Source organism: Macaca mulatta, chromosome 13 (assembly GCF_049350105.2).
Source record: "Macaca mulatta isolate MMU2019108-1 chromosome 13, T2T-MMU8v2.0, whole genome shotgun sequence".
NCBI lineage: Eukaryota > Metazoa > Chordata > Mammalia > Primates > Cercopithecidae > Macaca > Macaca mulatta.
In genome coordinates, this window is record NC_133418.1 from 7,312,703 (window position 1) to 7,325,800 (window position 13,098).

Below are 13,098 nucleotides of genomic sequence, written 5' to 3' on the forward strand. Positions count from 1 at the left end.
TTTTACTGTTAAACTTAAGTCAAGTTTACAATTAATTTGCTGCTTAGTTTTTTAATGCTAGAGAAGGGGAAACCTGTTCATTTCCAGGACATAGTTGACTCATGGGTCTACTTCCTACTTCCCACAGCCTCTAAAGAAAGCAGTCACTGCACTTATGGCTGGGATTTTGCGCTTAGTAGTTCAGAGGCCCCCGGGCGGACTACAGGTAAGTGTTTCTTTTCAAGAATTTGTCTTTTTCTATCCCTTATGAATTTTTTTTTTTTTTTTAATAATTCCAAGGCAAGTTAAGTTCTTTTTTTTTTTTGAGACAGAGAATCTCACTCTGTCGCCCAGGCTGGAGTGCCGTGGTGCTATCTGGGCTCACTGTAGTCTCCACCTCCCGGGTTCAAGCAATTCTCCTGCCTTAGCCTCCTGAGTACCTGGGACTACAGGTGTCTGCCACTACTTCTGGCTAATTGTTGTATTTTTCATATACTCGGGGGTTTCACCATATTGGCCAGGCTGGTCTCTAACTCCTGACCTTGTGATCCACCCGCCCCAGCCACCCAAAGTTAAGTGCTTTCCCCAGTTCCTTTTTGATATTTTTTGGATATTGAGAGTTAATCTTGTTTATTTATGGTTTATCTGCTGTTTTATCCCTAAAGATCTAGACTCAAAAAAGATCTTTTTCTGGAAAACATGCCAATAAAAAATGGCCGTCATTGATTCCCCTTGGTCTGTCTTAATCTTAAAGTTTTAGGTTTTTTTTCCCCTTAGATTATGGAAGTACATTTTCAATAATACAACATTAGAAAAATATGGAAAATCAGAAGGAAGAGAAATAATCTCTAGGAGACCATCAGTGTTAGTATTTTCCTGTATCTCCTTCTAGGCTTGCCTTTAGAAAGTGCAGTGGTGCGGCCTCATCTGCTCCTAAGGGCCAGAGCCTAGATGAGCCTATTGAGTTGCTCCTGGCTGCAGATGACAACAATGTAAGGGGCTTTATATATATTACCTTAACCTCAGATTAATCCTGGGAGGTCAGTATGATTTCCTTTTCAGAGCTGAGGAAACTGACCCTCTGAGGGAGTAAGTGTCTCATGTCTCACAGCTGGTAGGCAGCAGAACTCAGCCCACTGCCTGCCTTCTAGTGGTTTATGCCATCTCTGCAATGCAGGAAATGCTAGGAGGGAGTGATGGGAATGACTGTTGCCCATTCCCACGGCAGTGTCCTGGTATGAAAGGTCGGCAGTGAATCCTTATTCTTCAGTAGCCTGAGAGAAGTGGGATTGGAGGGATGTAGAGCAGGAACAAGGGATAGGAACTAGGAATGATGACATTGTTAGAACTAGAAAGGAAACTGGAAACTCATTTTGGATTTCGTTTATATTGTCTTGTTAAATGTGAATTACTGCACATTCTCTAGAGCAAGAGTTGCTAAGCTATGGCCTCTAGGCCAAATTCAGCCTGCCACCTATTTTTGTAAATAACAGTTTTATTGAAAACTACCTACAGCCAGCCAGGTGCGGTGGCTCACGCTTATAATGCCAGCACTTTGGGAGGCCGAAGTGGGCGGATCATGAGGTCAGGAGATCACGACCATCCTGGCTAACACAGCGAAAACCTGTCTCTACTAAAAATACAAAAAAAAATTAGCCGGGCGTGGTGGCAGGCACCTGTAGTCCCAGCTACTCGGGAGGCTGAGACAGGAGAATGGCGTGAACCCAGGAAGTAGAGGTTGCAGTGAGCCGAGATCACGCCACTGCACTCCAGCCTGGACCACAGAGCAAGACTCCTTCTCAAACAAAAAAAAGAAAAAAGAAAGGAAAAGAAAAATAGCCACACCTGTTTGTTTGCATATTGTCCGACTGCTTTTACCCTTATAATGGCCAAGCTGAGTTTTGGCAATGGAGACTACATAGCTCTAGAGCTGGAAATGTTTACTATCTGGTCCTTTACAGAAAACAGTTACCAATCCATGGTCTAAAAGTATATTTATGCGCTTTTACCTTTGTATTGTGTTAGTGCTTAGATGGGATGCATTCGCTCAGCTAGGGTGCTAAGATACACCTTTAATAATTACAGGGTAGGTTGGAGCAGACTTCTGTTACCTAAAGATTGGTGGGTATGGATTTCTGTACTAGACAGAATTCTAAAACACAAATGATTTATATCGTATTTTAGACGGTGACAAAAGGTGTGGAGTCTCTCATTGGTACAGATTGGATTCGTCACAAATTCACCAAATCAAGAATTCCAGATAAAGTAAGAACAAAGTTTGATTTTTTTTTAATGTTAGTGTTGTTCTAAAAAATATGTTTTAAGTGGTACCTATTTTTGTAATATTGAAAGATTTTATGTTAAATTATATGTGGATGTAGGTGGGGGTACAGAGTTTAAAGCATAGTGGGATTTACATAAATGGTGATTATTAAAAACAAAACTGTTCTGTCACCTGTGTCACTGGCCTTCACAGTAGTGGGTTTTTATCATTTCAGTCTACTTATTCCTGCTTATGGTTTGTGTATGTGTGTTGGTATCACCATTGTCCTGAGAAAGCAGTAGGTCTTCCTGCTCAGGCTCTCACTGTGTCACTCTTCATTCTCACTTTCCATATCGATCATTGCTACTTTGGATCTTTCAGCTTTTTCTATTTGATTTATGTGTGCCTATCATTCTTTTAGATAATACTGACTAAGCCCACCATTGATTTTTTGTTTTAATTTTTTTTTTTAAGAGAGTTTTGCTTTGTTGCCCAGGCTGGGGCACAATGGCACAATCTCAGCTGGCTGCAACTACTGTCTCCTGGGTTCAAACAGTTCTTGTGCCTCAGCCTCCAGAGTATCTGGGACCACAGGCCCGTGCCACTACACCCAGCTAATTTTTGTATTTTTAGTAGAGATGGAGTTTCATCATGTTGCCCAGGCTGGTCTTGCACTCCTGATCTTGAGTGATCTACCCGCCTTGGCCTCCCAAAGTGCTGGGATTACAGGTGCCCGGCCTGTTTTTGTGTGTGTTTTAATTAGTAGTCTTTATTTCTTAGAGCAGTTTTAGGTTTGCAGAAACATTGATTGGGAAGTATGGGGAGTTCCTATATGTTCCCTCCCCGCAGCATACACTGTGTCCTCTATAACTGATGAACCAACGGGACACAGTATTATTAACTAAATACCATGGTTTACACTAGCGTTCACTCTTCACGTTGTGAAGTTCTATGGGTTTTGACAAATGCGTAATGTCATGTATCCACTGTTACAGTATCATACAGAATAGTTTCACTGCCCTAAGTATCACCTGTGGTTCACCTGTTTATCCTTCCCAACTCCCAACCCCTGGCAACCACTGATCTTTTTATTATCTCCATAGTTTTGCCTTTTCTAGAATGTAATGTAACTGAAATCATATGGTATACAGCCCTTTCAAACTGGATTCTTTCTCTTAGCAATTTACCCGTAAGGTTCCTCCATGTCTTTTTGTGGCTTGCTAGCTTATTTTTATTGCTGAATAATATTCCATTACATGGATGTATACAGTTTGTGCATTCGCCTGTGGAAAAACATCTTGGTTGCTTCCAGTTTTGGACAGTAATGAACAAAGCTGCTATAACCATTCATGTATAGATTTTTGGGTGGACATAAATTTCCAACTCATCAGTTAAATACCTAAGAGCATAATTGCTGGATTGTATGTTAAAGACTATATTTAGCTTTGTAAAGCCTGGGTTTTTTGTTTATTTGTTTTGGGCGAGGGGTTCCTAATATTTTTTGTTGTGGTAAAATATACATATAACATTTACCATCTTAACCACTTTTAAGTGTGCTACTCAATGGCATTAAGTACATTGACACTGTTGTGCAACTATCACAACCATCCATCTCCAGAACTCTTTTCATCTTGCAAAACTGAAACTCTATATCCACTAAATAATAACTGCCGACCTAAGCAACATAAGGAGACCCAGTCTCTACAAAAAAAAAAAAAATGAGATGGGTGTTGCGGTACACACCTGTAGTCCTAGCTACTCAGGAGGCTGAGCGGGGAGGATTGCTTAATCTCAGGAGGTTAAGGCTACAATGACCTATAATTGTGCCACTGCACTCCAGCCTGGGCAACAGAGCAAGATCCTGTCTCAAAAATTAATAATAATAGTAACTCCCCCATTTTCCCCTCTCCCTAGCTTTTGGTGACTACCATTCCCCATTGATTTTTCTTAAAAGATAAAACAGTATTACCATTGACTACTTTGATACCTTTAATGTGCTTGGTGTTCTTTTATCAGAAATCTCGTCCAGGTACAATGGCTCACACCTATATTCCTAGCATTTTGGGAGGCTGAGGCAGGAGGATCGCTTGAGTCCAGGAATTCAAGACCAGCCTGGGCAACATAGTGAGACTCCATGTCTACAAAAAATTTTAAAATTAGCTAGGTGTGGGTGTGCATGCCTGTATCCCAACCACTCAGGAGGCTGAGATGAGGGGATCACTTTAGCCCAGGAGGTCAGGGGTGTAGTGAGCCATGATCGGATCAGTGCACTTCAGCCTCAGCAACAGAGTGAGACCTTGTCTCAAAACAAAATAAAAAAATCTGTTTTATTTTTCGAGTCGTTGTCTTTCCACTGCTATCCTTTCCACAACTATATTGTCTTATATCTTTCCATGTTTCTTACTCTGTATTTCTGGAAGGATAGATACAAATGTTGGCATTTATTTAAAATATGCAAGGCTAGACACAGGCAGGGGAATAATACACTGGGGCCTGTTGGGGGCGAGTAGAGGGAGAGCATCAGGAAAAATAGCTAATGCATGCTGTGCTTCATACCTAGGTGATGGAATGGTAAGTGCAGCAAATAGTGCAGCAGATTGCCATGGTACATATTTACCTATGTAACAAACCTGCACATCTTACACTTGTGCCCTGGAACTTAAAATAAATGTGCAAGGCAGTGGTTTCGATCATCAGCTGTGATAAATGTGAAAACCTTTAAACCTCGGGAAAATAGTCTCTGACTGTTTGTTTTTCTAGAGACAGAGTCTCACTGTCTTCAGGCTGGAGTGCAGTGGTGTGATCTCGGCTCACTGCAACCTCCACCTCCCAGGTTCAAGCAGTTCTCCTGCCTCAGCCTCCTGAGTAGCTGGGATTACAGGCACGCGCCACCACGCCCAGCTAATTTTTGTATTTTTAGTAGAGATAGGGTTTCACCATGTTGGCCAGGATGGTCTTGATCTCCTGACCTCATGATCCACCCCCCTCAGTCTCCCAAAGTGCTGGGATTGTAGGTGTGAGCCACCGCGCCCGGCCCTGCCTATCTTCTGAACTTATTCCTGTGTTCTCCTGTATTCTCAGCTGGTTTCTAGACATTGCTACTTGGATAACTTATAGGTATTTCAAGTTCGTATCCAAAATTCAACTCATCTTACTTTCCCTCCAAACAACCAAACAAAAAACAAGGTGCCTCTCTTGTATTAGTTGTGTCAGTTAATGCTGCCATCCTCTATCTCATTTCCCAGACTGGAGACATCTGAATCAAGCTTAGCCTCCCTCTTCTTCACCCAACACAAATCCATCTATCTTACTGCCCAGAGTTCCCCTATCAGTCCTTTTTCTGTTATAGCTACTATATGTAGTTCAAGCTCTTTAACCATGGTCGTAAGTGCCTCCTAACTGGGTTTCCTTGTATCAGGCTCTATCCCCAGTTAGTTTTATTCTCAGGTAAGAGTTTTCTTTCCAAATCTCTTAAAAACATGGGCCTATTGGTTCTAACCCTCATTAACTCGGTATCCCCAGCAGTAATTTCTAAAGGCTCAACATGGTTGCACATAGTTTAACTTCGTCCCCTGCATTGCTTTTCATGCTTTTTTCTATATTAGTCACCCTGAACCACTTGCCTTTCCAAAATTTTTTGTGCTTTTTCATACTGTTCTTTTAAATAGTCTCACCTTTCTTTAGTGCACCTACCCCTTCCTCTGATCTCCACCATCCTTCTCGTTCTAATCTCTTCAAAATCCCTAGAAAAATATAAACAAACAAAACTCACCAAAAAATACTCTTAATCTTACCCACCCAGAGATAACTGCTGCCAGCTCCTTCCACATCCTTCTCTGTTGTATGTTTTATTTTTTTCTTTTAGACTACTCAAGTGCAGTAATGAGAAGGAAAGAGTAGAATAAGGAGTTCAATCTGTGTTGTATGTTTTAAGATGTGATTCATCTCATATCAATCAATGCTTCTCTAGCTGCTCTCTCTGTCTAGTAATATAATATGAACCTCTCACTGTATACATTTCTTTTTTTTTTTTTTAAGTTCCGGTATACATGTGCTGAACATGCAGGTTTGTTACATAGGTATACATGTGCCATGTGGTTTGCTGCACCTGTCAACCTGTCATCTAGGTTTTAAGCCCTACATGCGTTAGGTATTTGTCCTAATGCTCTCCCTCCCTTTGCCCCTGACTCCCCATGTGTTCTCATCGTTCAGCTCCCACTTATGAGTGAGAACATGCAGCGTTTGGTTTTCTGTTCCTGTATTAGTTTGCTGAGGATGATGGCTTCCAACTTCATCCATGTCCCTGCAAAGCACATGATCTCATTCCTTTTTTTTTTTTTTTTTTGAGACAGAGTCTCACTCTGTCGCCCAGATTGGAGTGCAGTGGCGCAATCTCACTCACTGCAACCTCTGCCTCCCGGGTTCACGCCATTCTCCTGCCTCAGCCTCCCGAATAGCTGGGACTACAGGCGCCTGCCATCATGCCTGGCTAATTTTTTGTATTTTTAGTAGAGACGGGGTTTCATCGTGTTAGCCAGGATGGTCTCGATCTCCTGACCTCGTGATCCACCTACTTCAGCCTCCCAAAGTGCTGGAATTACAGGCGTGAGCCACCGTGCCTGGCCGATCTCATTCTTTTTTATGGCTCCATAGTATTCCTTGGTGTATATGTACCACGTTTTCTTTATCCAGTCTATCATTGATGGGCATTTGAGTTGGTTCCATGTCTTTGCTATTGTAAGTACTGCTTCAATAAACATACATGTGCATATGTCTTTATAGTAGAATGATTTATATTCCTTTGGGTATATACCCAGTAATGGGATTGCTGAGTCCAATGGTATTTCTGGTTCTAGATCCTTGAGGAATCGCCACACTGTCTTCCACAATGGTTGAACTAATTTACATTGCCACCAATAGTGTAAAACCATAAAAACCTTAGAAGAAAACCTAGGCAATACCATTCAGGACACAGGCATGGGCAAAGACTTCATGACTAAAACACCAAAAGCAGTGGCAACAAAAGCCAAAATTGACAAATGGGATCTAATTAAACTGAAGAGCTTCTGCACAGCAAAAGAAGCTCACCATCAGAGTGAACAGGCAACCTACAGAATGGGAGAAGAATTTTGCAATCTACCCATCTGACAAAGGGCTAATATCCAGAATCTACAAGGAACTTAAATTTACAAGAAAAAAAAAATAACCCCATCAAAAAGTGGGCAAAGGAAATGAACAGACACTTCTCAAAAGAAGACATTTATGTGGCCAACAAATATATGAAAAAAAGTTCATCATCACTGATCATTACAGAAATACAAATCAAAACCACAATGAGATATTATCTCATGCCAGTCAGAGTGGCGATTATTAAAAAGTCAAGAAACAATAGATGCTGGCGAGGCTGTGGAGAAATAGGAATGCTTTTACACTATATACATTTCTACAAAACTATTTTTAATCATTGAATAATACTCTTTTTTATTAAGATACCATCTTTTTGGGGTCAATTTTTTTTCTCAATCTGATTCCCCAGAGGTATGACTCTTGATCTAATGTCTTTGAGACCTTTATATATATTTTATATGAGTCTTAGAAACAGTATTTATAGAATATATCACATATGCACACTCATGTATTTGGTACGGATGATGCACATAACAGCTTACAACACATAATTGTATGGATATTTCTTTTTGGTTTTTGGCTCAAGAATATATTATGGCCATCATTCAATGTGAAGACCTGCAAAGATAGTAAACCTCATTCATTTTAATGGTAGTATTGTATCCTATAGGATACATCGGAATTTGTGTATTTGCACTGGGCACGGTGGTTCACGCCCGTAATCCCAGCACTTTGGGAGGCTGAGGCAAGTGGATCACTTGAGGTCAGGAGTTCAAGACCAGCCTGGCCAACATGGTGAGACCCCTGTCTCTACTAAAAATACAAAAATTACCTGGGCATGGTGGTGCACACCTATAATCCCAGCTACTCATGAGGCTGAGGCAAGAGAATTGCTTGAACCTCGGGGGCGGAGGTTGCAGTGAGCCGAGATCGTGCCATTGCACTCCAGCCTGGGCAACAGAGCAAGGCAAGGCTCCATCTCAAAAAAAAAGAATTTGTGTATTTGCATCATTTTGCTTAGTTTTGTTATTAATCATTTTATTTAGAATGGGTACATCATAATATAGTTATCCTAGTGAGGAACATGGGTTGCCTTAAAATTTTTCAGTATTACAAATAGCGTTAGAATACACATCCTTATTCGGTACATTTTGTGCACTTAGAGGAGTGTTTCTGTGGGATAACTTCTTAGAACCTTTTGATTCTTAGATAATTAATTCAAATATTAGCTCTGTGGAGCTGTTTCTGATCCCTCATAAGCAGAATTTATTAGTCATTTGCCTGTATTCTCGTAATACTTTGTAGAATGTTTTTATAGTATTTATGTTTTATTTTCACTTGTAATTTACATGTTTGTTTTCCCACCTGACAGTCAGCTCTTCACCTGAGAATAGGGAGGGAAGAGGATGCAGCCCAGTGCCCAGCTCATAGCAGGGCTTACAGAGTCTCCTGGCATTTAAATTATTTAGTGTCATTGGTTGCTCCTACTTTGTTCTACAGGTTAAACTCCATCTCTCTGAGTAATCAGACTGATAGAAATGTTCAATTTGAGGTTGAGGATTACGTGATGATTAAGGATGAGATAATTATGTAGTTATGTATGTGTGTGTGTCTTTTAAGAAAAAATGGGAGGTATATAGAAACTGTGTAAGCTGGAAATTTACCATTTATAATTATTTCCTTTCTAGGTGTTTCAGGCCTCACCTGAAGATCATGAAAAATATGGTGGAGATCCACAGAACCCTCATAAACTGCATATTGTTACCAGAATAAAAAGTACAAGAAGACGTCCATATTGGGAAAAAGATATAATAAAGATGCTTGGATTAGAAAAAGTATGCAATTATTTTAATCATCTTTAGTGTTGTTTACATTTGCTTTAAATTTTATACTTTTAAAACTTTGAGGTGTATATTTATTATTTATTGCGTATTGCTTAGGGTAATTTATTTGTAAATTTGGCTTAGAATGAGCCCTCAGTTTAACATTGTACTGAAACATGGAACAATCTGCTCTTCAGGTTGGTTGATAACATTGCTTTGTTGTTGTTGTTCACAGTCGCATACCCCTCAAGTTCACAAGAATATCCCTTCTGTGAATTCAAAATTGAAGGTGGTTAAGCATTTAATAAGGTTTGTTGTTTCTTCTCTTTTTAAAATGTATTGCATAGTGTAATTCTAAATGCATTTTTCTTTCTTTTTTGTTAATGTTCTGAAAAAAACTTTTTAAAAAACTAAAATTTTGTTCTTTTTAATTGACACGTAATAATTGTACGTATTTATGGGGTACATAGTGATGTTTCAATATATATAAAGTTATAGTGATCCGATCAAGGCAACTGGCATATCCATATCCGTCATCTCAGACATTTATCATTTCTTCATGTTGGGAACATTCAACATCCTCCTTCTAGCTGTTTGAAACTGTGTGTTATTGTTAACTGTAGTTATCCTGCAGGGATACAGAACACTAGAACATATTCCTCCTATCTAAACACATTTTCTTATGTCACAGAATCCAGCCCTTGAAGTTGCCACAAGGACTTCCAACAGAGGAGAACATGTCTAACACGTGCCTCAAAAGCACTGGGGAGTTAGTAGTGCAGTGGCATCTGAAACCTGTGGAGCAGAAAACACATGAGTCCTAGTGCCCCAGCAGCTTCCGATTGGAAAATGTAAATTGTTTTTATTTAAAGATGGTGAGAAAGTGTTTTCATTAAAATATGTTTTAAAAACCATTTTCAGGCCGGGCACAGTGGCTCACGCCAGTAATCCCAGCACTTTGGGAGACCAAGGTGGGCAGATCACCTGAGGTCAGGAGTTCGAGACCAGCCTGACCAACATGGAGAAACCCCGTCTCTACTGAAAATACAAAATTAGCCGGGTGTGGTGGCGCATGCTTGTAATCCCAGATACTCGGGAGGCTGAGGCAGGAGAATTGCTTGAACATGGGAGGTGGAGGTTGGGGTGAGCTGAGATGGTGCCACTGCACTCCAGCCTGGGCAACAGGACGAGACTCCATCTCGGGGAAAGAAAAAAAATTTCACTGACTAAACCTGTTGCAGTTCTTTTTTACTATAGACTTGGAGATTTTAGTTTAATTTGGTTTAATTCTTTGTCCTTCCCCTTTCACTGTTTCACTCCAAAACGGGTAAGAATGGCATTGTTTGAACATCCAGGTTCTTTGAACATCCAGGTTCAGGTCTACTGCCACCTTAGCAAGCGTCATCAACTATTTTATAAAAATTGCATTATTGTTGTTGTTGTTGTTTTTGAGACAGGGTCTTGCTCTGTCGCCCAAGCTGGAATACAGTGGCATGATTTCAGTTCACTGCAGCCTTGACCTCCCAGACTCAAGTGATCCTCCCACCTCAGCCTCCAGAGTAGCTAGGACTACAGGCAGTGTGCCACCACACCCGGCTAATTTTTAAAAGGTTTTTCATAGAGATGGGGACTCACTGTGTTGTCCAAGCTGATCTCAAACTCCTGGGTTCAAGCCATCCTCCCACCTCAGCCTCCCAAAATGCTGGGATTACAGGCATGAGCCACTGTACCCAGCCAAAATTGTTTTCTTATTTAAGTGAATTCGACAATTTCTGTGAGTGGCTCTTTGCATGAACACTGTGCAATGTGTTGGAGAAATCCAAAGCTGACCAAAACATGGTCCCCACCTTTTGGAACTTACAGTCTGTTCTGGGGAACAGAGATTCAGCCAAAGTCAAGAAACACTGGATGCCAGCTCGTTTTGTGCTATAGTGTCTATAAGTACATATGTGGATATGGGTTCATTTTATCCCTAAATATAGTACCAAACCAGCATTTATCTTCTAATTATAAACCTAATTTGGCCTAAACTTTATTATTGCACACTGCCTGAACAAAACATATTCATCTCTATGTAAATTTTTTCGTCATGGAACAAGGGTGTGAAATGAAAATATTTTAGGATTTATTCAAAAACAGACTATTCTGTTTTCAGCTTCAAAATTGTTCTTTGAATCCTAAGGAACCTCTGTCAACAGTTGAGGTTGCTACTGAAAAGAAAAAAGGAGGAGGCAGAAATCTCTCAGGGAGAATTTTTCCTTTTTTTTCTATTTCAGGTACCTGGAGGGGTGGGGAGAAGTAAGAATTGTAAGGGGGGTTCGATAGTGGGAAATTCTGTGACAGCTGATTGAAGATGATGATGAAGAACCTCTGCATTCTAGTTACCGTTTGCTTTCCTTTGCCTCTTGTAAAATTTGGCTTGGCAACAATGACATCGTCATGCTCATTGTCCCAATATCCACCCTGTCATAGATCTTAATGTTTTTGATCATTGCATTAAAGTGGAAGTGCCACCCACAGTGAAACCAGATCCCACTAATAAGCTTAAAGGCGATTGCAGTTTTAATTCCATAGTTATTGAATATCCAGTGTGTGTAAGGCCTGGAGGGGAGCCAAAGGACACTAACTTCTAAGAGCTCCGTCTAGTTGGAGAGAAACCTGTATGCCACAACATATAGTGTCCTTGCCTATGTGGGGTTGAAGATGTCTGTGTAAATAAAAGAAGCCTCTGCTAATTTAGTACCATCTCTTTTACTGTGCTAATTTTTTTTTCTTTAGAGACAGGGTCTCTGTCACCCAGTCTGGAGGCAGTGGTATGATCATAGCTCACTATTACCTCCAACACTTGTGTTCAAGTGATCCTCCCACCTCAACCTCCTGAGTAGCTAGGACTACAGATGCACGCCACCACTCCTGGCTAGTATTTTTTTAAATTTTTTGTAGAGCCAAGGTGTTGCTATGTTGCCCACGCCGATCTAGAGTTTCTAATCTCAAATGATTCTCCTGCCTCGGCCTACCTGGCGTTAGTGTACTAATATTAATATTGTGTAAATTGAGGAAAATACCATGGTTAATTTTTACTCAAACGGTAAGAAAGTTTGAGTAACTAATTTTAACCTCAACAGCCCATAGCTAGAAGAAGAGATCTAAATGTTAACTTGAATATTTAGAAGTAAAAGTGTCTACAAGAAGAAAAGTCTTTAGTGAAAATATGAGCATAGGCCAGTGGCATTAGCTTTCTATTGCTGCAGAACAAATTACCACAAACTTAGCTGCCTAAAACAACGCACACTTACTGTCTCACAACGTCTGTGGGTCAGAAGTCTAGGCATGGCTTAGCTGGGTAGCCTGCTTGGGATCTCGATGCTGGAAAAACATGTCTGGCCAGGTGCTCATTGTAGCCTTGACAGGGAAGGGATCTGCTCCCAAGCACTCTCAGGTTGTTGGCAGAATTTGTTTCCTTACGGCTGTAGGATTCATGGCAAGTGGCTTCATCCAGAACCAGCATTAGAGAGAGACTAGCAAGATGGGCACTACACTCTTAATCAAATAAATGCAATCATGTACCTCGCGTCACCTTTTTTGCATTCCATTCATTAAAAACAAGTTGCACCTCCTACCTACACTCAAGAAAGGGAGGAATTACACAGAAGTGTGACCACAAGGAGGCAGGGCTCATGGAGGCCTCCTTAAAGTCAGCCAGCCAAGCCTGATAAGTCAATCCTGGAGCTTATCATAGTAGCTGTGTAGTTTAGAAGGGTTCTTCAGGTTGGCATTCCTTTGCCTCAGATCATCATTTCAAAACCCTATAAGGGCTTATTCCTCGGTGTTGACTTTGTGTGTCTGAGGATTGCTTTGTTTAGCGTCCCCTGCCTTCTTTCAGGAGGTTTTGCCTGGCATCCAATG

General features: G+C 40.7%; 2 protein-coding genes across 6 annotated transcripts in view; one reads left to right on the forward strand and one right to left on the reverse strand.

Annotated features, from left to right (window-relative positions):
• The window catches only part of MRPL30 (mitochondrial ribosomal protein L30), a 39,833-nt gene extending 27,896 nt beyond the window's left edge, over positions 1–11,937 (forward strand). For all 5 annotated transcript variants that reach the window (XM_077958868.1, XM_015112934.3, XM_015112931.3 and 2 more), the window contains 5 exons: positions 128–205; positions 2,164–2,244; positions 9,058–9,204; positions 9,428–9,501; positions 9,884–11,937. In XM_077958868.1, the coding sequence (XP_077814994.1) occupies positions 155–205; positions 2,164–2,244; positions 9,058–9,204; positions 9,428–9,501; positions 9,884–10,016 (486 nt within the window). In that variant the 5' untranslated portion in view covers positions 128–154 and the 3' untranslated portion in view covers positions 10,017–11,937. The remainder of the gene's footprint in view (positions 1–127; positions 206–2,163; positions 2,245–9,057; positions 9,205–9,427; positions 9,502–9,883) is intronic.
• MITD1 (microtubule interacting and trafficking domain containing 1) overlaps positions 1–13,098 on the reverse strand; it is a 127,811-nt gene that overhangs the window by 13,467 nt on the left and 101,246 nt on the right. The window lies entirely within an intron of this gene.